At 38.5% G+C, this 27,892-nt stretch overlaps 1 protein-coding gene across 1 annotated transcript in view; it reads right to left on the bottom strand.

The window, feature by feature from the left end:
• The window catches only part of si:ch211-186j3.6 (neural-cadherin), a 263,441-nt gene that overhangs the window by 79,064 nt on the left and 156,485 nt on the right, over positions 1–27,892 (bottom strand). Inside the window, exons 24-26 of the mRNA XM_026378538.1 lie at positions 27,606–27,790; positions 18,774–19,003; positions 4,539–4,816 (exon numbers count right to left, since the gene is read on the bottom strand). Coding sequence (XP_026234323.1) covers positions 4,539–4,816; positions 18,774–19,003; positions 27,606–27,790 — 693 coding nt within the window. The remainder of the gene's footprint in view (positions 1–4,538; positions 4,817–18,773; positions 19,004–27,605; positions 27,791–27,892) is intronic.

Below are 27,892 nucleotides of genomic sequence, written 5' to 3'. Positions count from 1 at the left end.
ACAATAAATATTCAATTCAATTCCATTCAATTTTATTTGTATAGCGCTTTTAACAATTGTCATTGTCGCAATGCAGCTTTTCACAACCAAAGAAACTATAGAAGTTTATATGAAAAAGTGAATGTGTATGAATCATAATAATCAGATTGTCCCTGATGAGCAAGCCGAGTGCGACAGTGGAAAGGAAAAACTCCCTGAGATGGCAACAGGAAGAAACCTTGAAAGGAACCGGGCTCAACAGGAAACCCATCCTCATTTGGGTGATAACAGAAAGCAGGTATTGAGCATTCCAACTGTGTAATAAAACATTTCTCTGAATTACAGAGGAATTTAACCAGTATCCTTTAAGAACTTCAAACATTTGTCCTGAAATTAAATAGTTTAAATAGAAACAGCTGAATATGAAGGTTTCAATTTAAGCCATGAACCCTGATATATTCTGGAAATATGCCGTAGCCAGTTGGCTAGCCACCACAAGCAGCCTGTAAGAACCATTTTATTTAAAATGCAACCAATTTACATGAGCATTTTTACTTTTAGCAGTTATGTACCTACTGAGCAGGGTATGAAGTAAGTAAGAGTTTCAGTAATGCTAGCAGCTCACTAAAACTGCACTTAGATGTAATATACACTGTATGTTATCACCAGAGAATGTTTTTTGCTAAGAATCTGCATATTTTGTCTATGTTTGATGGAAACACCTACTATGCTCCTTGCCTCATACTGTACACCCCTGCCAACACCCTCAATTCAAATGTCAAATTGCTCTACTAGATGAAGATATACACTTCGCTGTGTTTTAACAACTGTTAAGCGCTGTATCAGGGTTCAAGAATTCCCTTTAGCATTAATAAAAATACTTATTACAACTTCAACCTCGTCTACAGTTGTAACACACCAGTGACAAAGAAACACACTTTGCTGTTAATTAGCAAAATCAGTCTAAAAAGACCTGGGAGTTCAAAGAACCAGCTCAGTGGTTAAGGGATTATTAGAACATTTGCTGCCATAGGATTAAATAAAAGTTTACTTTAGTGGCACAGGGGAAGTGTGTTTGTTTGTTTGTTTTTTTAATTTTAATTCATTTCCTTTATGTTTTAATCACCACAGTTATTTGAGGAAGGTTTTGCTTCTAAAGGCAGCATGCACATTCTCACATGTAGTTACACACAAGCACCGCACACATTTGATCTTTTTCTCACCAGAAGAGTCTCAAAAGCATACTCACTCACCCCATACATTTTAAAATTACATTATCACATTACTGTGTTGCTACTGTCGTCACTAGATTACCCCATGTTTCAATGATAATAAACCAATAGCCTACTGGTCATAGCTGATATGTAACCACTGAATATCATGGTTATGAATCAGCTGGATGTTTTGTGCCATGCTAACTAACCTGCAAACAACACAAGAACCAACGTTCTCAAATTCCCACCAAAAGAATCATGGATGACAACCGACAGCATTAAATCATAGATGTATGGAGTTGAACAACTGTGGAATATATGCTGTCAAGTTGTGCTGATCTTGATGGTCATAGAACAAAGGAAAAACAGATAATGCAGGTTTTTTTGTCTTTTTTTTTGGGGGGGGGTGAGATTGGATGTGGACACAGACTGTTGAGCCTGCGTGGGGAATAGAAGGTGAGTGAACTTTGGAAAATAATGCTCAGGTTTTAGGCTTTTTCCATTTAATGGTGTAGAGGCATTCGTTTTCCCACCACAGTTCAATTCCATGCTCGTCCATTTCAGTTGTCCAGTGCACTGAAATATCTGATCTGTTGTGCTTGCCATTCTTCATTTCTACCTTTATTATGACATAGGGGAACCCACACAACATCATCAGTCACCAGTGACGTATATTTGAACCATGTTTTAAAATATGTTTTTCAGAACAACTTGCCAGCAACTGGATCCATAGACTAAAGACTAATGTTTTTACACATGCCACGATTTTGTGACTTTCTCTTGTTCCAAACTTGATCTGTCCAACCACATTGTAGTCATAATAGGCTTAAAAGTTGTGCAAGCCTTCCTTCAGCATAGGTAACTATCTTAGCTAAGTGGCGCAGGGACTTACCGCCACACCTACAGCATGTATTGGCCATAGAAACAGCACAGTCTGAACAGCAGTTCCAATTACTTAACTAGTTCATAATATTTGATATGATGTTTCATTTTAAGAATCTGTAATTTTCAACTTGACATTTACATTCATGATTGTAAACATATCCTCATGGTGTTAACAGAAAACATTATTCAGTTCAAATTACATTCTCTATTTAAACATGTTTGCAGTTTAGTTGTCTAATTAATGTCTAATTACAGATTTTACTGGCTAGTAATTGCAAACTGGTCTCAGTAAAAGCTAGACATGTTAAAAAGTTTTAAAATATCTACAAACTGACTTTGTGTGATAATTAATCCACTACATCATTTATATTTAGGGATATACATAATGACATCCTATTTATGGACGACACCAACCTACTACAGATTGTTTTATGAGTAGTTTCTTTTCTGAGGAAAAATGTCAAGGACATATATAGCTCTGTGGGTACTGTAAATATGACTTTGTACTAGGGATGAAACAGCTACTGGTGTCAGGGTAAACCATGGTGACATTTCTGGCAGTTTGACATTTCAATTATCTTTTATTATTATTAAGTATTTACATCAGTATAAAGTGTGGTATCAACTCTCCTATGGACTTGCTCTCCCTCGATACTTTATGTAGACACTGAGGAGCAGCCCGTGCATCAAAAAATGCCGACAGACTTAACACTTGTCAGCCTGTTAGCTTGTTACTGTGTTGATAGTACACCTGTGTTACTCCAGCTGCTACCTTTCTGCTTGATATAGACAGATCTTGCTATGTGTGACCTGCACTCTTGCTGCTTAAGAAGTGTGTGACACCAATCATTTAAAAACTCCACATTCAAGGTGTGAATGTGTGAGAATATGAACTATAGAATATGAATATGATATTGTGGAATATTAATACAAGTATCATCACTACTACTATATATAATCATTTTAATAGTAATAATAATAACAATAATAATGTATAAGTACTTTTTGAACATTTGCAGAACCCATGATACTATCATGATAATACATTTTCATACTGTTTCATCTCCACTTTGTACAATGGTAATGATAATATTGACATAATTTATTGATCCCCTTGGTGAAATTATTGCACAGTACATGTCACCGCTTCTACAGGGTTTCTGTGTTCAAGCACATCTCAACACGCAGCCAGGAGGAACCGGTAATCAAACAATGACCCTGTTGTTTGTAGATGACTGCTCTACCTACTGAACTACTGCTGCCTCTATAGTATAAGGCTGTAGTACAGTGCTGAGTAATGCTGTATCCGCAGTATTGATTATTTTTGCTGTTAATAAGATTAATTAGGGGAACATATTTTCAATTTGGCTTGCCTTATTATTAAGTAAAAAACAGGCACGGTGCTTTATGATGCAGAGTAGGTAGTGAAACAACTACAGAGTACAACAATCTGTGTTCGAGCAGTTTTTAAGAAGTGAGGCCCAGCAGACCCAATAGCTTCATACCCTCATAATGAGATTTCAACTCTAAGGCTAACAGGACAGCTCAAAGAGACGTGAACCAAGCACAAGCAGGAGAATAAAGGCAAAGGTTAAATCAGTCGTTTCAAATTTTCAACTTCTGTAGCCACAAAAAAAGAAGAAAAAACTAAAAACGAAAGAAACACTGAGTAAAACAAAGAGGGGAGAATGAAAGAAACAGAAATACTCTCAGGTCACAGAGTAGAAAAAGAGAAGATAGCCTGCAGTGTTAAATAGGGTGACTACTGAAGCTTTAATATCTAAAAAAAACACACACACAAAAACACGTGTACAGGCATGAAATGTTCAAATTTAGTCTTTTTGATTTTTTCGTCTGAAGTCCATTTTTCCTATTGTCCCAGCTCAATCGACAGGCCTCCTGAACTACAACCCAATAAATCACGTTTTGTATGTTTTTTCAAGAATGGAAAACATAAAAAGTTCTTATTTTTTAGCATTGCATTTCTATGTTTTGATATTAGGACTGACTGATACAAGAACTATGAAACTAATCTAACGCATAATGAGCGTTTGCACAAATCCACTTTAGAACACGAGTGTCAAGATTGTTTTTACGCAAAATCAAACCAAAAGTGAAATTCCACTAATGACAACCACAGCAATACCACAATTTAAAATGTTTCAGAAAATTGCATCACTGTATTCTTTTATTTATACTTTTTAGTAATTCCTGCTTTACTTAGACTAAACTCAGATTTCTTTTTGCTGTGAATGTTTAGAGAAACTAAATAGCACCCTAAGTGAAAGTGAAAAGACGATTTTCACCCACAGTAAAATACATCCTACTGTTTCAGTCTGTGCTAATTCTCACACTTTCTGATTGCTATCATAATGCAACTGAAATAGCACAAGTATTTTAGAGCATTAAAGTTATGGCTTGCTATTAATGGTTTGGGCATGGGTTTCATAGTCAACTCACCTATAGCCGTGCTGCGTGTCCACACAAACGCCTCCATTGAAGCAAGGATTTCTGGGATATGCGGCACAGGGTTGATGGGCTTGCTCTCTGCCTGCGCATGAGCACACAGCTGTGGATTCCACTGTGACGGATACAAGACTCATAGTGCCACAGTCCACCACTGTAGGTGCGTCTCGCACATTCAAAACGCTTGTGCAACCACTGGCTCTGGCACACTCTGAACTGGGACACTCGTCTACCCGAACTTGGAAAACGCTGACCTGCAAGAATGACTGGAGCTGGATGGACAAGGACAGAGAAAAAGAGGAAAGAAACTGTGATAGTTCTATTGTTAAAAACTGTGCAGACACTGTTTATTCTTCTTTGGTTGTTCAAGTAATATGTACATTACAGACTGTGTTTGCATTTGTTTATTATAAATCGCAACATGTGAATGTACAGGATGTGCACACTGTAATATCACATGTACATGTATTCAAGGTGCATACTGTTAGAAGCAACAAAAATGTTAATACAACAGAGTTGCACTTGTTATGTTCAACTGCATCTGGCTAACCTGTTAACATACTTCTGACTCTACACAGTGTCAACAAACTGGAGCTGCAGTTACATCCTTTGTGATGTTCCATTCTTATGATATAAATACATAGAGAACATGACATGTAAGGCACGGGGATAGCAAGTCAAAACAGCTGGCAGACAGGGCTCAACATATGGAACACATGGGGGATCCTAAGCTTATTTGCCATTCCATGCTGGCTGGAAATCACTAAACTCGCTGCGGGACTACAATTCAGCTTTACATGAAAGTGTCTTTGATCTTCTTGCATACATTACTTTTTACCACATGTATATTTTTTTCAGGTTGGTTCTTTTAGGCTCATGTTGCAGTTCCCTGGATATTCACGCATTGGCCTTTACATGGCCCTTACGATTTCTGTGTTTTCATGTGTATTTTCTGACATTAAACTTAATCAATGCTTTTGTGAATTGTTTGAGGTGGTAATGGTTTACAGAAGCAAAGTAATAGCCTATTCAACCCATTAGCACTTACTGTGGATCCATGTGCAAAATAGTTCCTAATTCTTGAAAATTCAGGCTTAATGGTGATGAGGCAGAAAGGAAGCTTTGACTCTTCAGGCTGAGCAGTTTGATAATATATAGTGAACATTTAGATATGTTATCTCTGGCAAGGGTGACACTGGTCAAGTGGATTTCTACTGAGTGTACATAAACATGCACTTACTCAAGTAGAGTAGGCATGCATAGACTCACATTCACACACACTTCATGAACCACGCTGAACCGAATGAGGGTCACTTCTTGCTCAATGTTCTGAACTAATGAGACCTCATTCAGCGGGACAGGATTTGTGCTCACTAACCATGCAGTTCACATCTACTTGACTTATTTGCAAATGGTCTGTGCTGTAATTCCTGTAACTGTGATATAGTGTAGGTTAAGTTTTCTGGATCACTGTTATTGCTGACTGATGTCTCATATCACTTCAACTCTACACTGCACATTTGCAAGTATAAGTAGTGCTGGTTTTTCCATTCTAAAAATTGTACCTGTTTTTTTTTTTACCCCTTCATTTAGCTATGTTTGCCACTAACCAATTAAATTGTATTTCTGTTTTTCTCATTCTACCCTCCAGGCCACAGAGAGTGTGATATTTGAATTCAAACTGGACAGTAAAACCATGAATAGAGCACCAGACATATTTTATTTTTAGTGTCTTTCATTGGATATTTTCAAAACAAAATACTGTTAGTTTGAACCAGACATGTATTTATGTGCATTTGAGTTCACAGTGCATACATGAATATATTTGTGGGTGTTTAGCAACACTACAGGTTTATAGGTTTTGGTTGTGTTTCATTGTGACTATTATTATTTAACCATGTACAATTTCTGCAGTGATCCATCATCAGTGTTCAATATGAGAAACACTGATCTAACCATGTTCAGTGTACTCTTTGTCAGTGTTACTTGGTTCTATATAACTATTGATTGATCAACCCCATACAATGTGAAGGTGGTGTGAATTAGTCCCCATAGAATAGGTTAGTTTGCTGGACCGTCTACCAAGTGATTATAAGGTAATGATTTAAGTTATAGTGGAGACACATTACATTTACACTAACAACAATAAAACAAAGTATGCAATGTAATGTAGTGAAGCTATCACTACTTATGCCGAATATTTTTTTTGTAGGGAATGAGCTGTATTTGCAACCAGATTACATTTTCTGTATAATGAGGGCATAGTGACAATTAATATAAATGTCAAGTCAGAAATACTAATACTGACAATTTAATAATGACATACAGTGGCAAGAATAAAGATGCATGTGAACCTTTTGGAATTTCATGGTTTTCTGCATTAAATTTTTCGTAAAAAATGTGATCTGATCTTCATCTAAGTTATCAGTATTAACAAATATAATGTGACTAAAATAATCACAACAATAACAACAACGAGAGCACATACAGTCTTAAAACTGACATAAGAATGTAATAAAAGAGATTGAGGTTGAGTAAATAAAGTTTCTCCTTAAGTCAAGTTCTTGCTGTCTCTTCCCAGGACAGGATAATGCACCCTTCAAATCCCTGGCAGTAAGAATCAAAGAAACACAGAAGAAAGGGAAACGGGGGGGATTATTAAGGGGCAAGCAGACACGGGGAGTACAGACAGGAGGGAGACACCTAGGGAAAAGAAGGCCTATGGTAAAGTTAGCGTCATGCTGATTTATAGGTGGTTCTAAAGCTCCAGGTGGCCAGCAGAAATATTCACCTGAAAAACTTTCCTTTTTTTTTTGTCAGCCCCAAACCCAGTCATATTCAGTACATGACAAAAAATATAATGTTGGTCTTATCCTTTCATTTTGTTTGGCCGGTAGGGCATCTTAAAAGACGCATATTTATTGTTCCTTTAGTCTTCATTCCTGAAGTATTTCCTGTTTCTATTCTAACTTTCCATCACTAGTACCGGTTATGTAAAAGCCCGTTGAACTGTGGATCCAGCTTGGTTGAGACAGCAGATTTTAACCACCCTAGTAATCCTATTGTCACTTATTTTCAGCATTAACTAATTTACTGCTAACATTAGCTGTAGTGTTTCAGTGAATTGATTAATCAGTTAATAAATTAAATCAGTGTGATGTTGGTGGAAAACAGAAAAAGCACTGAAGTTCGCATTTAAGATTGATGCAGTTTATTGTTAATAAATGTGGTTAGTTATTATTATTATTTGGAATTACCACAAATCAGTAAAGTCATTGTTATTTTAGAGGCATACAGTGAGTCTGTCAAAGGCGGAACAGTGTGGATAGCAAGCAACAAAGGATCAGAGGGGACATGTTGTCCCGTGGGCTATTGTTCCAATGCACTGAGAAGCTTCCACAATCATGTGCACTGTTCTCAGGGGCACATTAATATAATGGTAAAATGAACCTTGGTATCCGAGGACCATACCAATGATTTTTAAAAAGTTGAAACCCAGTGCAGTATCATTTAAAGTCAAGTGGAGTGTGCTGGATTGAAGACACTGAGGGATAAGTTCCATTATTGAGATAGAGCAGGGAGAAATAGAGAGACACAGAGAATAAAGTTTTTTTTTTTTTTTTAATCTCCTACTTCTGAGGCATTACAGGAGAATTGAGAACATTAATAATAAGAGCTGCTTCATCTTCGCCACCCGTCCTGTCTCAATCCACGCCCATCCCCCCCCCCCCTTCCTCTTTCTTTCCCATCCCATCCCATCCAGCCCCCGTACCTCTATCTCTCCAGCTCTCGTTCATCCCCTCCCTCGCCACGCTTCACATCTCATTCTGATCAATGTCTTCTCCGGAAAACCTCACTGAATTCAGATTAAATGCTTGGCGCCCTCCTCACAAATCACACCTGAAAGCATTGGCTACCTCTCCGCTTACACATCTTTCTCTCCTTCTCTGCTTCTCTTTGTGGCCAAGCTTTTCCTTTTTCCTAAAAAAAGAAATCATTTAAATACGCTTGGATGCTTTTCTCTGCATCTCTAATGATTTGCATTTCTTCCTTGACAGTAGTCACATGAATCAAAAAAAGGGCACCTTAGGGAAATAAGCTAAGAGAGTTTTAGTGCAGTGGCTGACCTGAACTGACCACCGCGCCCATGACTGAATGTGTACAGTTCTTGGATACACACATGCTACTACAGACTCATCATTCCCTTTGACACCAGGTCATCTCTCTCTCTCTCTCTCTCTCTCTCTCTCTCTCTCTCTCTCTCTCTCCCTGCTAGTGAAATACATACAATTCAACTTTCTATGGTTCACACTCACAGAAACATGAAATGAAGGCAGACTGAAGACGGCACCCGGGGGATGAAGTGAAGTGTCTGTGTTCCAGCAGCTCTCTCTTATATAGCGATGATATGCTTTTGTATGTTTTGAATTTTGCTTGGCCTGACCTCTCCGGTAGGTGTAGTGTAATTTATTAAGACAATTTATGACAAGAGACATAAAGATCTCTGTACTCATTTGACAGAGCTGACAGTCCTGGTGGTTTCTCTCCATCCTGTTACAGCAACAGCCGTTAGTATTACAGGCATAATCCACACTGTGTATTTCTATTAGAGTAAAATTGGGTTGGATTTAAAAGAATATTCCATACTCATGGGCTATGAATAAAGTAGAAATAACAATTTTTTTGGCTCCGAAATAACTGCCTAGGACAATGGCCTAAATCAGGCCTCATTTTCGCATGTCCTAAATAGCAGAAATAGTTTGCATAGAGAAAAGTACATCACTGCCACCAAAGAGTTGTCAAAACAAACCATGTTCACCACAGGTGGTCCATTCTGCCAAACTATACAAGCTGTGTATTTGGCAACGTGACTTGATCTTTTGGGAAAAAAGGGGAAAAATAAAGTTGGCGCACAAATCAGTAATCACTTAAGAAATAATTCCATCAAAAATTCATTGACGCCATGTTAGGCTTAGAGCGTTGACTTCAGTACAGTGGACCAGTGGGATTTTGTATTCTGCTTCTGTTTAATTTTCATAACCAACTTCATAGCAAGTTTCGGGCATTGTCTAATTCATTATAGACTGATGATATATTACTTTTGGATATTTTCTTCTACAAATCTAACAATTTAAATGTGGTTTTCTTTTTTCTTTTGTATGACTATGACTTCATTCGCATGAAAAGAAATTGTTTTGGTTGATGTAAGTTCTACTCATTTCCCTGATTTGATTGGTTGACCATGTATCTCTAGACTTCCTGAGCTATTAGTGATATCCCTTTTCAAACTTCACAAAAATCTAAAAACTACAATATAAAAATGGAATAGGTTTCCAACCGTCTTGAAGGAGTTCCCACATGCTGAGCACTTTTTTAGTTGGTATTCCTTCACTCTGCGGTCCAATCCTACACCATGTCAATTGGGCTTAGACTGTGTGATTGTAGAGACCAGGTCATCTGATGCAATACTCCACCACACTCCTTCTCTGTGAAATACCCCTACACTGGTGTACTTTGGGTCAATTTTGTTGAAAAATAAATGATGGACCCACTGAGACCAAACTCGATGGGATGGTGTGTCGGTGGAATAAGTTATAGCCATGCTACACCATCACACCTCCGCCATGCTTCATAGTGAGAGCCACGCATATTTAATCCATTCACTTACGCTCCACCTTACAAGGACACAGTTGCTAGAACCAAATACCTCAAATTTGGACTCATCAGGCTAAAGTTCAGATTTCCACTAGTCTAATCAGCAATTCTTCCCTTTCTAGACCCAAGAAATTCTCTTATTAATGGTTTTCCTCAGTTGTGTTTTTTTTTTTTTTTTTTTTTTTGCAGCAATTGAACCCTGAAGTCCTGATTTACACAGCCTCCTCCGAACACTTGATGTTGAGATGTGTCTGCTACTTGAACTCTGGGAAGCATTGATGTGGGATTTAATCCAAGGAGCCGTTAATTGGCGCTTTCTGAGACTGGTAGCTGTCTGAACTTATCCTCTGCAGCAGAGGTAATGCTTAGACTTACTTTCCTGGGGCAGTCTTCATGAGAGCCAGTTTCATCGTAGCGTTTGATGTTTTTTGCGACTGTACTTGAAAAAACTTGAAGAAACAGAATTTGAAATTTTTCTTATTGACTGACCTTCTTGTGCTAAACTGTCATTTTGTTTCATTTGTTGAGCAGTTCTAGTCATAATATGGGCTAGATTTAGATTTTAGATTTTTTTAACCCCTTTTAGCTTACCCCTATTTGGATTACAACATGGCTCATGCACAATATTGTCACCCTTCCTGAACCTCACTTGTCACAAAGCTGGGGACCAGCGCTGGCAATAATGACTTGTGCTGCCTCAGTTGCTGGGGTTCTCTGGACAGCATGGGAGTTCAGTGTCATATGTTCAACATAACATCCAGGATGAGTTGGTCTGTGAACCACCAACTCTAGAGTCAAGCTACTAACCCCATCATACTTGCATATGGTGGATAAATGGAGCTATTTCTCTCCCCGTTACTAACACTAGCTCAATACAAAATAATGGATGGTCTTAAATGCATTAAAAAGAACATTCTGCCCATTCTGCCCATTAACTTTCGAAATGGCATACCTTTGTTAAAGCAAGCTAGATATTGGCAATAGTATGTAAAGATGTCTTGATGGCAAATGGTGGTCACTTTGAGGAATTTAACATATTTTCATCTAATACTACATACTCTACATAATTAGATATGTTTTATTTCAAATGCACTTCACTGTACTAGATTTCTTTGTTTGTATAGGCACCGCAGCACCTTCCAATTTGCTGCAGTTAAGTAAAACGGGAAACTTCTCTTCCTGAGTTCTAATGCAGGTCCATTATCTGTACCTCACAGTGAAACAACACCTACTATAGCTTGATTATCGTTGCTGTATTTCATCCCCTCAACTGCCTTGCATATTCTCTATGGCGCGCTTTGCTTTAGAAATATGTCTTTATAGTATCCACCTTCATACAGCCTGAACCATTCCCTTTTAATTTTTGTTACAGGACAGCACTGCTCTGATCACATCACTGACACCAGAAATGTTAATAGTTTCTTCTGCTTCTGCTGCAACTAAATACATTTGTGGCGTTTTACTTTGCTCATTTCTGACAGAAGACTTGAAGCTCCACAGCATGATATCCTCTTTTAAACTCTCATATGACTATAAATACTCCTATTTCTGAAAACTGAAACTTTCCCACAAATGAAGCAGAGCAGGCAGCCTTACAGTATATGGTAATTTTAGTTGTGAGTGTTGATTTTAGTAATGATTAAATCCCATGGACATGCAGCTCCTCATTAACACGTGGCACTAACCAGTCTGAAATAAGGAATTCACGACAACTTTGTGCTGTTAAGAGAGTTGGATGAATTTGATGTTGCATGCTTATACAAACAAGGCTCAGAAAAGACAAAAATGCAACATGTTCCATGAGACTAATTGTCTTTCTCTTGCTGTAATTGGTTCATAAAGGACATAGTGACACATTTTTTTCACACAGTGACACATTTTCAGCCGTCTGACTCTGTACTTCAGCGCACTAGTTTGAAAATGAAACACTGACTAAAGAGGTTACAGTGGCAACTCCAACTAACTCAAACTTTAATTGGAGAGTTTTTACATTCATATCCAATCAGCCATGTCGGAATGTATATTCACAACCCTAAATTTTCAAAGGACAGGACCTAATTAGACAAGTTAACATAAAGTTAGATGAAGTCATTGTACAGAATGTGAATAGCATTGTTTCAAATCCTTGGTAGAAAATGACAAGACTTTTACTGTTGTAGCTAGTGTTGACAAACCACAGAGATCAGCATGCTGCTCTAGTCTGTTTCACTTGGACTGATCCCAGGGGAGTCAAGCAGATACCACTCTCAGGTCCTAAAGGTATCTTACTTTATCTTATCACTTTTGTTAGATTGTCTTAAAATCTGTCAATCAGTCTTACTAAACAAACGGTAACTCCTGCTCTGGCCACACAACTCCCTTAAATGTCAGCAATTAGGCCTCAGTCGTTCTTTCATTTTAAATCCACTGTGCTGAAGCAAAAATGAAAAGAAAAAGAAAACATTCAAGCAGCTTAATACTTTCTGACCACACTAAAGGTGTAATCACACTCCTAGGCGATTTCACACTCGCTGTGCATAGAGTGGTCGAATTAAACTCGGCATTTACAGTTTCGGTGTTTACACCTGATCTGCGTCACTTAGACAGGTGAGAACAATTCTAACAAAATGTATAGGACAATAACTAGCTGCTTTCTGCCTAAGAGAGCTGTTTTTCGCAACACTTCCATACCCAGAGCGGATCATTCAGTGCTGAATAGCAGGGTGTGCATTTTGCAGTCCCTCAAGGTTTTAAGTGCTGCTAACTCAGTTTTCCTCCTTCTTTACATGAATATTTACATTTTAATGTATGAAGACTTTATAAAAACTGAACCATGTCAAATAAGATGTTTCCATATCAAGACACGGGACTGTAATTGTAATTTTGATCTTTGTAAATTATGTGTTGCCATATTATCTAACATGATTTTGAATAATATTTTTGATGTATGTCAATTTTATTCCTCTCTGTGGACACATGCTCTGTCCCTATATGGGAAAAGCGGATGGAGTGACCAGCTCCTCAGCAGACTGACTTCCAATCAAGCTGATGATAACCACCTAGGTGATAAGTGTGCTGGTGTCTTTATAAACCCTCTTCTGGTTTGCCATGCTCTGTGGTGGTGCTAAGCTGTGTGCAGATCTTTAGTTTGACCTTTGCCTCAAGGTTGTTGGAAAACACCCTATTTCTGACAGAACTCAAACAAAATACACAGGAATATTTAACAGAATATACTGCAGTATAACATGACTAATTTAATACATTTGCTGATGATTTGCGGCATATTTAACATCTCACTGTGATGCTTTGAGTAATGCAAACATTGTGAAGCTCAAAGTAAGACTCTTGAAAAGAATATAATTCTTATTTTCATTCAAATTTGTGTTTAGTTCTTTGTGGTATCTTAACCTGAGATCTTTTAATCAAACAGGAACGTTTTAAAAGCTTATAACAGGATCAGTTTGCAATGGGAAGAGCTTATTTCTCAGGAGTTGCATTACACAAGTAACCTATAAGAAATTGACTAAAATAGAGTCAAATGTCTGCAGCTCTTTACTTTGACTTGTGCCTCAAGTTTCTAATAAAACACCTTAGTTTCTGATAAAACTGTGTTTTGGTCAGAATGACATGCAACTAAGATATATATATCTTTTATTAACAATTTTTAAAATTCACAGTAAGCAAAGATCTTTAAGAGAAAAAAGGACTTTGTACCTTAGTATCTTAAGAGCTGAGATGAAAAGTGTAGTGTGCTTGATAAAGATCCTTCACTCCCAACTGTAAAATGCTTGTCCATCAAAGTCACTCAAGACCTTCTCAATTTTGATTGTTTTCTTGCTCTCAAAATTGTCATTCAGCCAAAACCTTTGAGCACAATGCCAGGTCTCCTCGTTTCGTTCAGTTAAATTTAATTTCAACTTAAATTGACTAGTTATTCTATATTTCTCCAAACACAGTTTAGTAGACATTCAAAGCAGCATTTCGAATATATGTTTTCACTGTATTTTTCTTATCAACAGACTCATGCTTTCTCCCCAAATGGGACAATCAGACAGTGTTCCCCAGTTCTTCTCTGATCGATTCAGTCTGAGACTAGATTGACTACCAATCAGGCTGATCAACATCCACTTGAGTTATGAGCGTGTTAGTCTTTTCATTGCTGTTCTGCTTTGAGAAGCTCAAAGTGAGCATCTTGATCTGTTCGCTCCAACCAATCTCTGGTAACTGTCAATGTAGTCTGCAGCCTGCCTTAGTTTGATGTAGAAGAGATTTGAAAGGACGCAACACTTTTTTTCTCCAGTGATACCTAGTCTAGGACAGACAAAAGATCTTTAGGATTGTTCTTTCCTGAGTTTTTACACATTAGCATTAGCTGCTGTACAACTGTTGAGTCATTTATCGCTTTGGATAAAAGCGTCTTCTAAATGACTAAAATGTAAATGTAAATTAAACTTCTAGATATGACTCACAGCCAACTTGTGACTGGGGACCAGTGAGGTTGTCAGTAAAAATAATGTTTGGTACATACGCAAGGAAAAATAAGCCATATCGTTCCATTGGTCTATTTTTACTTACTAACAAGAACCCTAAAATGTTCACCTTCCAACAAATGCAACGTGTAGTCAGATATTATACTGCAGGAATGCGTTTATGTTTAATAATTCAATAATCAATACAAGCCTGGGGTACAATTTACAAAAGTAATCGGAATGCAAATCACATTAGGCCTTTTTCAGCGCAGACAACAGGTCTTACTAATGACATTAGCAATGGTGCTCTTTATTCAAGTGTCCGACTAAGTAATGATACTGTGACAGTGAACAATCATGAATGATACCAGAAAAATACATCTGGGATTATTTGTTTTTGTTATTTCTTTTAATAAATGGCAAGCTCAAAGGCTTGCAATTGCAAAATTGCATCCCATGTGGGATTGTGACATCCTGTTTTTCTGTCATGTGTAACGAAGCACAAAATATTCCAGAGTTACTTATATTTAAAAACATAAACACTTCTGGTGCTTTAAATTTGTCCATTTCCCTGTTAGGTGAAAAGTCAAAATGTTGGTGCTCACAAGAAGCAAAGACACAGGTTTCCTAGATAAATGCAAACATAAAATATTAGAATCTGACTGAAAGGAAGTGAGTCATGGCAAATGGTCTTCCTTCTTGTTAGGTAAAGCCCTTTCACTACTCAAAGGTGAAGAAGAAAAATCTATCTAGCAGAGGTTTCAATGTAACAAGGAGGAAGTCCAGTAGCAATAACTCTACTTTCAGATAACTTCGTTTAGATGACTAAGAATCTTCAGTGGAATGTTTGTGTTGGCTTCCTAAATGTAACATAATAAAAAAGAGTACGGCTGTGAGGGTGTTTAGCTTTAGGCTTTTAAGACGGCACCAGCATGTTAGTCGTGCCACTTCTTCTCTGTATGCAGACTTAGCTCCATCCTGGATCAGTTGTGTGATCTGCAAACTTAAGGAGCTTAACGGAGGAGCTAGATGAGGCCCGGCCACTTGTATACAGGCAATAGCAGGACGGGTGCACCTCCACTGATGATCTAAGGGAGTGAAGTCTGCTTTTCCAGCCTCAGGCATTGCCTCCTCTCAGGAAGTTGATGGACAACATACAGGGAGACTTTGGGCACAATCATCTGGGAGAGTATGGTGTGGAGAGGCTCTGGCACAACAGCGTTTAAAGTCAAGCTAAAGTTTAAAAAATATAAAAAAATATATATGTGTATGATCCCTGCTTGTCCAGATGCAGTGCAGGTGAGGATGTAGTGCAGTCCTAGGTTTGCTGTCATCCACAGACCTGTATGACTGATATGAAAACTGCATGACAACCAATAGGGGGTCGGTGGTGATTTTTAGGTGGGACGTGATTCGATTGAAGACTTTCATGGCTATAGGGTTAGAGCAACAGGCATGTAGACTTTGCATTGCATAAGCAACCAGAATTGTGGTTGACAATGGAGATACAAGTGTCCCCACAGAAACTGTTGTAGGAGGGCATGGTGTCTGTCTACTCATCCAGGCTTGTCAAAGACTGTATGTAAACCTCCCAGTCAGTGCATTCCAGGCAGGACTAGGAGATGTTCAGTGTCTTCCCTTATCCATCTCTGTGTAGCAGTGGTCTAGTGTACTCTGGTGGGTAACATGCCCTCCGTATTAGGAGAACTCACCCCTTAAGTCCCCTAAAACAATAACCAGAGTTGAGAAATGTTATTTCTGTTGGCATGATTTGTTCAGCTGTGTGTATGCAGCAAACTCGCCTGTGGAGGAACATACGCCCACGTGAGAGCTGAACTCTCTAGGAGAGTGAAATGGCTTACAGTTAATGAAGAACGACTCTGAGTCAGAACAAAATTTGTACAGTACCATGACATTGTTGCACCATCCATCACTGATTTAAAAACATATTCCTTCTTATTCTCCTTTTAATTTCCCAGCTGCTTCTGTGTCGTTGGAGACTCCGGAGTTGGAATCCATCCAGCTGCAATGAGCTCAGTGAAACAGAAGGCATCAGAGAGTCCTTTCAAGATTTGTAGAGCAGAATTAGGGTCTGTCCACTGTGCTTAGAGAACGCAGAGGCATGGGCAAACAGTATTTGCTGAATTTCCAGGTTGACTTGGCACACATTTTCTGCAATGTGCATTTCACAGCATTAGTTTGCTGCATGTCGGATTTCAAAGAGCAAACTACTTCCATACCGCCTGTGTGTTCTCCCTTTTGTTTCTCTGTTTTATAGCAATTAGGTGTTTGTCATTATAAAGACTATTCATCAGTTGCTAACAGGGTTTTATACTCTACAATATTCTACTATGAATTGAGGCTGATGGAATGAATTGTCCCACAAGGTTCAGTGCTGGGGCCAATCTTGTTCTCTTTGTATATGCTCCCTTTGGGACATATTATTCGCAAACATGGTGTTTCTTTTCATTGCTATGCTGATGACACTCAGCTGTACTGTCCCTTTAAGATATCAGACCACAGGGGGCTGAGTTCCTTACATGAGTGTATAAATGAGATAAAAAACTGGATGGCTCAAAATTTCCTGCAGCTGAATTCTGACAAAACAGAAATAGTTGTCATCAGTCCACAGCGTGTAGCCAGACACATTCTGCCCTGCACAGATTCTCTCTTAGCTAATTCTAAGCCCACTGCAAAAAGTCTTGGTGTTTGGTTTGATAGTAAACTTAACTTCGAGCATCATGTCAAAAAGCTTGTCCAGGCATGTTTTTATCATCTTAGAAATATCTCCAAAATACGTTCAATTCTTTCTTTTCATGACACTGAAGTAATCTTACACGCATTTATTTCCTCACGCCTTGACTATTGCAACAGTCTGTTCACCTGTCTCAGCCAGAAATCTATTAATCGGCTCCAGATTGTTCAGAATTCAGCTGCAAGACTCTTAACTAGAAAAAGAAAATATGATCACATCACTCCTGTATTAGCTTCCTTACACTGGCTGCCAGTATTTTTTAGGATTGATTTTAAGATTTTATTAATAACTTTTAAAGCTCTGCATGGCCTTTCCCCCAGCTATTTATCCCAGCTTTTAAAGCCTTATGAGCCTGCACGTAGCCTGAGATCCTCTGGTAGAAATCTTCTGTATGTCCCCAATGTCAGAATGACTACTAGAGGTGACAGAGCCTTTTCAGTTAGAGCCCCTAAACTCTGGAACAGCTTACCCGAGCATATAAGATCAGCTGACTCAGTAACATCTTTTAAAACTCTCCTTAAAACATACCTCTACCGGCGAGCCTTTTGCGATCTTCTGTAAGCTAAAACAAATCGGTCCTTGGGAAGACTCTCCATTAGATTACAATGTCTTTACGTTGGAATCTGTGTTAGAAATCAGTCACTTGTGGGTGTCCTTAATTAATTAATTAATTTTTAACATTCATAAATTAAATTTCACTCTTCTATACAAAGAATGCTAAACTTTAGCTCAGCAGTCAAGTAGAGCAGTATGGAATCACCAGCAGGTTGATATGGACAAAGGTTTTTCAAAATATTATCATCCCTTAGGACCCTTGCAACAAAACCGGTGTGAGCTGCTTTTAAAAGATTGAGGATGACAAAGCTAGTGATTCTGAACTGAACTATTGCTCACAGGTTTTGATTACCTTTTAATGAGGTGTGCTTGTCCACTATGTTGCTCGTAGAACTGTGACTGTCGGTTCTACTTACCGACATCTGAGAGTGTGTCCCACATTTTAACTGACATCCTCTGATTTGTTGGAAGTTAACACAAATCTCAGCCAAAACATTGTCAGAAGCAAAACTGTTGCCTGCATTTAAAAAGTGCAAGAGCAAAGAGAGACAACACAAGCATATTTGCAATTTGCATCCTTGCCCATGTGGGATTTCTTAGCGGCTTGACTTATCCAGTGGCTTTGTAGTGACAGTGTACTCACTGGTGGGCAGTTGGTCAGATTATGTGCGTGCAATTTAAAAAGGCTACGTTGTCAATCATTGGCAGTAGGGACAGAGTCACCAACAGTTCAACCAGCAAAAGAGTCAGGTTAACAGGAATGTATTTTTTTCTACCTTTTCAACTGCAAGTACAAGGTTAAGACAAACGGCCTACCTTTTGTTTGTGGGCAGCCAGATAACCGTGCATTTTCTCCGGCTGGAGAAAAGAGGCGCCACCGTGCACGGCAAAACGAACATCCAGCATTCGCTCCCTCACATCTATTAGGCTAAAGATGTTGACATCATCAGGCGGAACGGAGAGCATCTCAGACAGGAAGTCCACCAGCAAATCGTAGCGGCTCCGCTGCTTCCCTCTCAGTTCAATGAACTCCTTCGCTGTGATGTCTGAGAAACACACACAAACACAATTTGAACCACCAGCCTATACGGAAGTGGCCTCATTATTTCCACCCCTGCTCAAGGATAAATCTAATTATTTTCCAACCATGCTCAAGTGTTAAACTATAAAGTAGTACAGAACACTCAAGACTGGAGCTGTGATTATAAATTATTGAAAATGGCTCATTTTGTCTGACAAAATCTTTTGTATTTGTGTGTGTGCATGTGTGTGCATGCTTGCAGGTGAACACTGACTAGGAGTTGAATTTCAATTCCTAGATTTTTCAGATAAATGGTAATTAAACTCTTCACATTGTGTGGTTCTATTTCTAATCACACTCAGCAGCAGACACTTGCGAAACTGGGGAAAAAATGTTCAGGTTTTATTTACCAGCAAATGTGACAGTTGTATCTATAAAAAGTAAGCACATAAGATCAAATCTGACTTTATGATACTGACTACCAGCTTTTGTCAGGATTAGGCTTCAATTTTCCCCCAGTCCAACCCTCCAGAGATGTGGGCTTAGTTTGGATCCATGGTTGGTAATGATGTTCCACACAGAATACTGTACAGTTTATGAATGAATTTTAACTTTCTGATTTGTACACCCTGATAATTGAAAGTTTTTTTGGTTTCTAAAATTTTGACCCAGGAAGACGAGACAGCAACAAGCCAATTAGAAAAAGTTATAAATAGCTACTTAGCTCTCTTATGCAAACACATGTTGTGGCCCCATTTCTGCTGATAATTTCAGATTTTCTGCATTATATTTGTCATAAATTGTGAGTCAAGAGTATTAACTTTTTGACTTTGCTAAGAATATACTTATGTCTCAGCAAAAGGAGCTGTCATACGATCTACAATCAAGAATTGTTGATTTACATAAAACTGGAAAGGGTTACAAAGAGATGGGAGAATTAGGGCAAGATGAATTCCCAAGTGAATCAAAAAAAGTTTCCGAATTGTGTGAGAATCTCTTTGCGTCAGCTGAAACTCTGTAGAAGTTGGATGATGCAACAGGACAATCACCAAGGGTTCACATATATTTCCACTATGAGGTTTTCATGGTTGTTCTCAATAAAGACATAAAAGTACTCTTGATTTAGATGAAGATCAGATCACATTTTATGACAAATAAAAGGAGAAAACCATGAAATTCTTAAAGATTCATATACTTTTTCTTGCCACTGTAGTCCACCAACTGGAGAAGCGTCAATGAAGATGGCACATAGCAAAAATGAAAAAGTTTTAGGTTCACCTACAAAAAAAAAGCTCTTTTAGGATGTGCATTCCTTTGAGGTTTTAGAACAGACAGTTTGGCAAGGTCTCCAAAATGGCCATTTTGGCACCATCTGTGCCATTCGAATCATCTCATGTACAAAGCTATATTTCTCAATTGTACATAACTAATGGTGTTCAATACATGCAAACTGTTTGTTTTTTTTTTGTTTGTTTTTTTGGGGGGGGTAATTCAACCAGATCTCTATACACTATATTTCCCATTCCAAAAATGAACACAATACATCTAAATGTTGAATCCAAATGGAGAAGTTTTGCTTTTATCAAACCTTTAACATTTATGTAACAAAACTGCAAAAACACAGGTAAAACCAATAAGCTATTTGTACTTTGACAAATTTTACTTACTTTTACTTTTTACAGAAAGAGACACTATGGAACATTGTGTAAAAAATGTAAACCAAGTATTTCTATAAATATATAAAACACAAACTGTAAAAACACACAACACACAACTAAAGCAACTATTTATACTATTGTCTATTTATTTATACGCGAGTGTCCAGCAAACTCCAGCATCCCCCTGGCCAACTGCTTCCTGAAGGTCTTGTAGGTAAGGACCTTGATGAGTCTGGTTGGGTCCAGCCTAAACTTAAATAGCTTTTTTTGTAAGAGCAAACTGTTGACTACAGCGATGTCGATACAGTTGGCCGTCTGGTGGCTGACGCTGTAAAATCCGATTAGTGCATCAGACAAATCATCACTACCCATGTTCAGATTGTAGTCCTGCATGCAATCGGGAACAGGTATGACCCTATTTTTCCATACACTAGCCTCCTTCACTATTCTTCTCACTGTTTGTCAGCTGTAGGCCTGATGCACTGTGGAGCACATTATAACCTATCTTGTGTCCATCCAGTTCACAAAGAGGAGTTTGCCGCTCCTGATCGAATGAATGTCTCATTTCTCTGCCTTTTTGTGCAACTTGTTGGTTTAGGTGTGTGGGAAGCCAATGTGATTTTTCAGGCTTTGGTGGGAACCATTCGATCATCAGTGGAAAGCTTCTGATAGGGCTGGAAAAGGGCTTCGCAGGCGTCCACCATCTCTGTGTACAGGGGCTTTATCTTGAAAAGTCTTTCATAATTACCAATGTGCCTTTTCTTTTTATTTTCTATATGTACTTTTGGGTGGCTCAGATGAAGTGATGTAAATTTTAACAGCCTTTAGTCCCTAATGCACTTTTTCTAAGCTGTTAGCTTGTGTTTCAAATTACAATTTACTGAATAAAAATTAGACTTACCAAAACTAAAAAAGAATTAGTTTGCACCACTTTTGACAGAACAACAGTTATAGTCAGTGATTTTTGAGCACATGAGATCATTACAAAAGTAATCCACAGAACCATTTTCTGATGTGGGAATAGGTGTCCTGGTCAGTAGTTCTTGAGGCAATGCCAACGTTGAGATCCCTAGTTGCATTTTAAAATATTCTGTCTGGGAGGAGTTAGGCAAAATTGAGGATGTTCCTATTAATTCTGTTAACACTGAGTGTATGAAAGACCTACACTGTAAAATTTAACTTTTAGTTTAAGTATAGTATCTACTACGTATTGTATGCTGTGTAAACTAATGTCTTTTGTTTGGTTGATTTAGGTGTATTAGTTCAGTGGACAAGTTAGGTAGTTGTTAAAAATATTCCTTAATTTGAACAATCTGTTGTACAAACATCAGTTGATCTAATAATTAAAATACACCCAGTTTTGTTGTGCGACATACTCTCTAAAATTCAGTAAAACCTAGTACCAAGTGGTGATAAAAATGATAAGTATACTGGGATAGCGGATGAATTTAACACCAACCTCTATCATGGTTCATATAATATATACTGGCGTGAAAATAAATATCCGTGAGCCAATGTATGTGTGTATTAAATAAGCATCGCAAGTTTCCATCATGACTAATTTCTTTAAAGAACTAAAATGAAAAAGCAGTTGTTTTGATAAAACTGATGCGATAAAGAACATTACATGAAATTCCCTCCACTGATGAATATTTAAACACAAATGAATGCCACTGCAACAGCAAAGAAATTAATGTGTACGCAATGGTTCCCTTACAAAACAAGGTTGCACTTGGGTTTAGACACACATAGTGTAGTGTTGTGCAAATGTACCAGTATGTACTTTAAGTTGCAGCCAATACTCTTGAGCACGTCTGAGTGAATGGCAAGTAAGTGGGGGCAAACAAGACATGGAAGAAGCTATTCATCCTTTGTTCAGCCTTTTCCTTCTTCTTAAATTTGGTGCACTGACAATCCCAACTGTTTGATACTGTGCTCTACAAGACTGCATAATGAAAATTTGATTATTATTATTTGATTATTTCAATGATGATTTGTAAATTATAGCTTGCAAGATTAAAATCCAATAAATATAAAACATTTTTAATATTTAGTTTTTAAAATATGTTTCCAGACTCGCTGAGAAAAATAAAGAATGTGAGCACACTGTCTCAAATGTCTCAACATTCTGCGACTCAAACTGGCTCCCAGACAACAGGGGCCTACACACACACACACACACAAACAAACACACACGCGCGCACAGTTAACGTAAAGGGGCGGGCGGGATGATTAGGATTGTAGGTGTGCAGAGAGAGACAGAGCCTAGGCATTAAGAGACAAGACAGGGGGCTCAGAATGGGCTCAGTGGATACAGCATGAGGGATCGAGGCTAGTGTCAGCTCCCATCAGTCAGACACAAGCAGACAGAGAGACATTCAGGAGGGGGGAGAGAGTAGTAACTCTTAACGCAAAGTGGCAGCCTTTGCACCTGGCTTTGATCCAACCTCACAGCTCACTATACTGCGTCCTCCTTCCCAGGGGCCTCTTTGGATCCCGGAGTTGAGGAGGTAGTGCACAGACACGCTTCTGCCTGTAGGCTTGTGATTTCCCACAAAATTGGTGCAAAAAAAAAAAAAAAAAAATGCAGAAGATCCAGCTCATGTAGAAAGAAATGAAGGATAAGCACTATTGTGCTTTTAATCAGCAAGAGCCACATAAACCCAGCTGCAGTCATGCTTTCTTTTGTTTGTTTGTTTTTGTTTGTTGGTTGTTTGTTTGTCGTTGTTGCTGTTGGACTGCTGTTGTGGCGTCTTTGCTTCCATATAAGAAATAAATTTCAAGGTGAAATTTCAACATATTTCTGAAAATTAGAAATTGAAGAGACAGCGACAATGTGAGTAAATGCTGCCCCTACCCATGAACTTCAGGTAAAAATGTGTTCCAAAGCAGAAGTAATCAGTGAGTTATTTGAAAGGAGCGAAAAAAGGAGTAGTAACAAATCTCTTAGAAGAATAACTACACACTGAAGTTTGTCAAATGCCATGCTTATTTGATTTAAAGTAGCTGCGTTCTAGTTTTCTTTCTGCTGTTCAAAAGAATGCACTCTGAAGCCCAGCTGTGGAGAGCAGCGCTGCAACATTCACCATTAGCACGTCTGTGTCCTCTCTATCCCATTTGCTCGTTTTTACTTTTCGTGTGTGTGTGTGTGTGTGTGTGTGTTTCTTGTCTCGCTACCTGTCAGCTATGTAACCTAGCTAACAGGTCAATCAATAAAAAAATTATTCATCAGTTTATCATTATTACATTAGGAATACTCCCTATTTACTGAAATTGTTACATAGCTCAGCACTGGCTACAATTCATGATTTAGTGTCTCGAGCCCTGGTATGTGGTTACATTTTGTTTAGATTGACAAAGGCATTTCCAAGATCAGCTCTTGGCAGTGGCTGCTATTGTTGTCATGGTAATCCGTATTTAATTATTTTATTACTGATATCATTTTAACTTTTTTCTGTGTGTGTGTGTGTGTGTTTGTCAAACAATATTTGAACCCCTGCACTATTGGTCATTGATGCACCATTTTTCAATAACGCTGAATTCCACATTTTCCATAATGCAGACTGCCTACTGAGAAAATGCCCAAATTCTTTAAACTCCACACCTACGTATATTTCCTTCATAACAGAGATAACAAAACAACATCTTAAGGGTTATTTTGTCAGGCTCATGAATACTAGATCAATAAAATGAATTTGTCCACAATCAAATGGAAAATAACTAACAGCAGCCATAATCCAGAGCTGAACGTGCACAGAGGAATAGAAATGTAAAAATTAAACTGAGATGTTTTATGCTGTTCTTTTCATGGAACATAACAGGTTCCCAAACAGGCATCCGCATGCACTGTAACGGGGGCAATATGAGTGCCAAGTCCTATTATGTGACAGTTAAGTGAGGCGTAGACTAGACCAGAATCTTGCATATAGAGTAATCCCTGCGGTAGTAAACTAAGGTATTCCTGCATACTAATCCCACAATGCATCTCCGAGGCCAGACAGATGTGAACAGAGGCATATTTATTCTGGTAACATCTCTGCATTGTATTTTCTATTAAAGGATAATTTCTTAAATCCTTATAAAGCCCTTCCTCTTCCATCATAACACAACCTGTGTCAGCCTGCTGTATGCAGCATGCATGTACTCATCATGTGCTTCCCTCTGAGCACTATGCATTTCACTCCAAGCTAGTGTTATGTGGACATTTCAAGGACTTTTTGTTTACCACATTCTATTCTTTTTTTTTTTTTTTACCTTTCCATCAATATTGAAAAGGGGGAAGGGGTAGAGTGAAAGAGAGTGCCTTAATCTCAGCAAGACAGATTTAACTAGTACTTTGTGCATCCTTATTGCATTCCACATTTGTTCTTGAAATGGGATTTAGAATGTCAAGGAGGGTGTAAGTAATGCTATAAGTAGAATATTTTCATAATCCCCGAGACTGAGAATCAATGAGACTGTTTACTCCACGTAGAAAAATAAAATCCTAGAAATGACTTCTGTTACATATCCTCCACACACACACACACACACACACACACACAGAGTTTTGTAGCTCACCCCCACCTCCTTAGAAGGATCTCAAAGTCATTAAACATTGATATTACATTTTGTTATGAAACCAAAAGCCGAAACGTGCATTTTTTTGTTTGTTCATTGCTGAACTGCAGGTTAAAAGCATGTTGAGTGATTTTTGACACTGCATTCACAGCAGGGGCTAACACTGGCAATCTCCGGCTCTCAGCTGAAGTCGCTCTGTTACCAACAGGGACTTTTAAATCAATAGTGTCTGCAGCTAACAACCCTTTGATAATAGTGGTGCCATTATATATTGCTCAAGAAAATGACCACCCCGCAGGATAAGTTGTTGACAAACCTAACCTTTTATTCTGACACTAAATGGACAAAAAAAAATACACAATAACAGTTTAATTGAGCAATTCTGTCATTTTCAGTTCCATTAGTCATCTTAAATACACACTTCCTAGTCTACATTTAGTGCATGGGTTCATTTCCCTTACACAAATATTAAAATGTGGGTGCCAGCTGTTCTCCACCAAACTGTCTCTGAGTTTACTGCACATTAATTTACCTCGGCCCTGTTTTCAGAATCAGAAGCAAATCCTTTTATCTACTTATATGAGCCTTGACTATTCCTTCCATGCTTTCCTTTTTTCTCCCCTTCTGTTCTCTACTCATCTTTGGAGAGCACCCACTGGTCTCCCCCTCTGCCTCCATTTCAATATCTCTGAAATCATAAAAATCCTTCAGCCATGTCCCATTTCTCTAAAGCGAATTTAATTCTGAGCAGACAGCCGATGTGCTGTACATCAGGTAATGATGGATGCTGTGCAACATGTGAGGGGAATGTGCTGGCTGAGCTAAAACCTCTCGACTAATTATTTTTGCCAGCATAAGTAATGGAAACAGGTTTTTCTGTGAGTGTGTCCCGATGACAATGTCCCATGAGTCGGGGAGAGGAGCTAATAGGTGTAATCTTTCGTCAAAGGAAGCATCTTAAATTGAGAGTGTGACAGTTCTTAGAAACACTGCAAACAACTAGATCAAACAGTAATCAGTGCTCATTTATTTTCAATGACTGCAGAAAAGTCTGCATCTCACATCCACATTCTGCGAAACCTGCTTGTGACCGACACTAAGTGGAGCATCGTTTTCAATTTTAGGCATCATTCATATTTTATCACATTCATACGAGGGTGTGTCATTGCTATTTACATTTGCTACTCTGAAAACAGATCTCCCTCTTTCGCCCCATTATGACACGCTGAAAAGTTTTGGAATCCTGTGGAGAGTTTCGGTATTTTAATGCAGCGGTTCGGATGTGCTGTTAGAATAAGACAACGTCTCCCTTAATGTTTAATTCAGTCTAGACTTGCCTGTTTTCCATGAGAAAACGATCTGATAATGAAATACTTGTCTGCTTAATCTTCATATTGCAGCTGAACATTAGAAAATGTAACTCAAACAGTCCAACCAAATGGTATCTCTGTACAACTACTGAAGCAAATATGCTTCTGTAGGAAACACAATTGCAGTGAGATTATGTTTTTTGTTACCGTAATGCAAACATTTTGATCATTAATGCGAATGGCAAAGCTTTACCCTCTCATGTACATATTTAGCACTTGTCAATCACTGCGTGAGAAGGGAAACAGACCCCTGAGTCCTTATCAGACATATAGTTATCAGTTTATAGCTTCTTCATATATATGAACCATGTGGTGAGCGAAAGTGGTGTGAAAATAGTGATGCTGCCAAGTGCTGCCTTGTTTGATGGTTTGTATCTCTGCAGTTCCAGGTCCTCTTCTGCTTTCCCTTTTTTGAACCACCAATACAGACTACTGCCACCTGCTGGTACAGGGCTATTACCTAGTGAGACAGCATAAAGGCGAAATGACGCAACGATTGGTCAAGTCACCTTTAGTTCTTTGAAGTCAGGTTGTGGTAATATGGTAAAACCTGGTGTGACAGAGGAACCTTGTGTCCTATGTATTCTGCAAAAGTGCAGCTGCTGCTGCGATGGGATTTTTTCATGTTGTCGTAAAGTGTTTTACACAGATTTTATTGGGTCAAACACAATGTAGTCACATTAGTGCATTTAACTACATTAACTTCTGATTGAACTTCAGTGACGATACTTTACAACAAATATAGTTTAGAAGCTAGGGTGATGTCCAGCATGACCTCACACTGAAATCTGTAAGGGATTCTACATAAGAAACAGTAAGGGTTCAGGACAAGAGGCAACATTAATTGAATGTGAACACTAGACCACAGTAGACAGAGCTCTGACTGGGATGAGGTAAAGGTCATGACATGGGAGTCAGAAAACAGCTGGAGAAAGATATAGGAAAAGATTTACATGCGATAGAAGACACCATTTTGATCACACATAGAGGCAGGGCTGCGTGCGCTTGTGTGTCTCTGCAGGCTGCAGGTAGACCTTACCTGCCAGACGGAGGGACCCTGAGCTGTAGATGGCCTCATCACGCAGCTCCCTCACATGCACAGTGACAGTGGAGACAGCGTCTGGCCATACTCCATCAGACACACGAACCTGGAACTGATAGGTGCCGGGTGGAGCATTCTCCTTGATGATCAGGAAACCAGTACGCTTGTTCAGGATGAAGTAACTGAAGAAAAGAATAAACACAAATGACATCAGTTTAGATGAAAAAAAAAAAAAAAACCTCTCCAGAAGGGTTGTATTCCTCCATTCATTCTCTACAGCTGCG

This window comes from Anabas testudineus, chromosome 3 (genome assembly GCF_900324465.2).
Source record: "Anabas testudineus chromosome 3, fAnaTes1.2, whole genome shotgun sequence".
In the NCBI taxonomy this organism is placed as follows: Eukaryota; Metazoa; Chordata; class Actinopteri; order Anabantiformes; family Anabantidae; genus Anabas; species Anabas testudineus.
The sequence above is the reverse complement of the archived record's forward strand: the minus strand, read 5'-3'. Positions and strand labels throughout refer to the sequence as shown.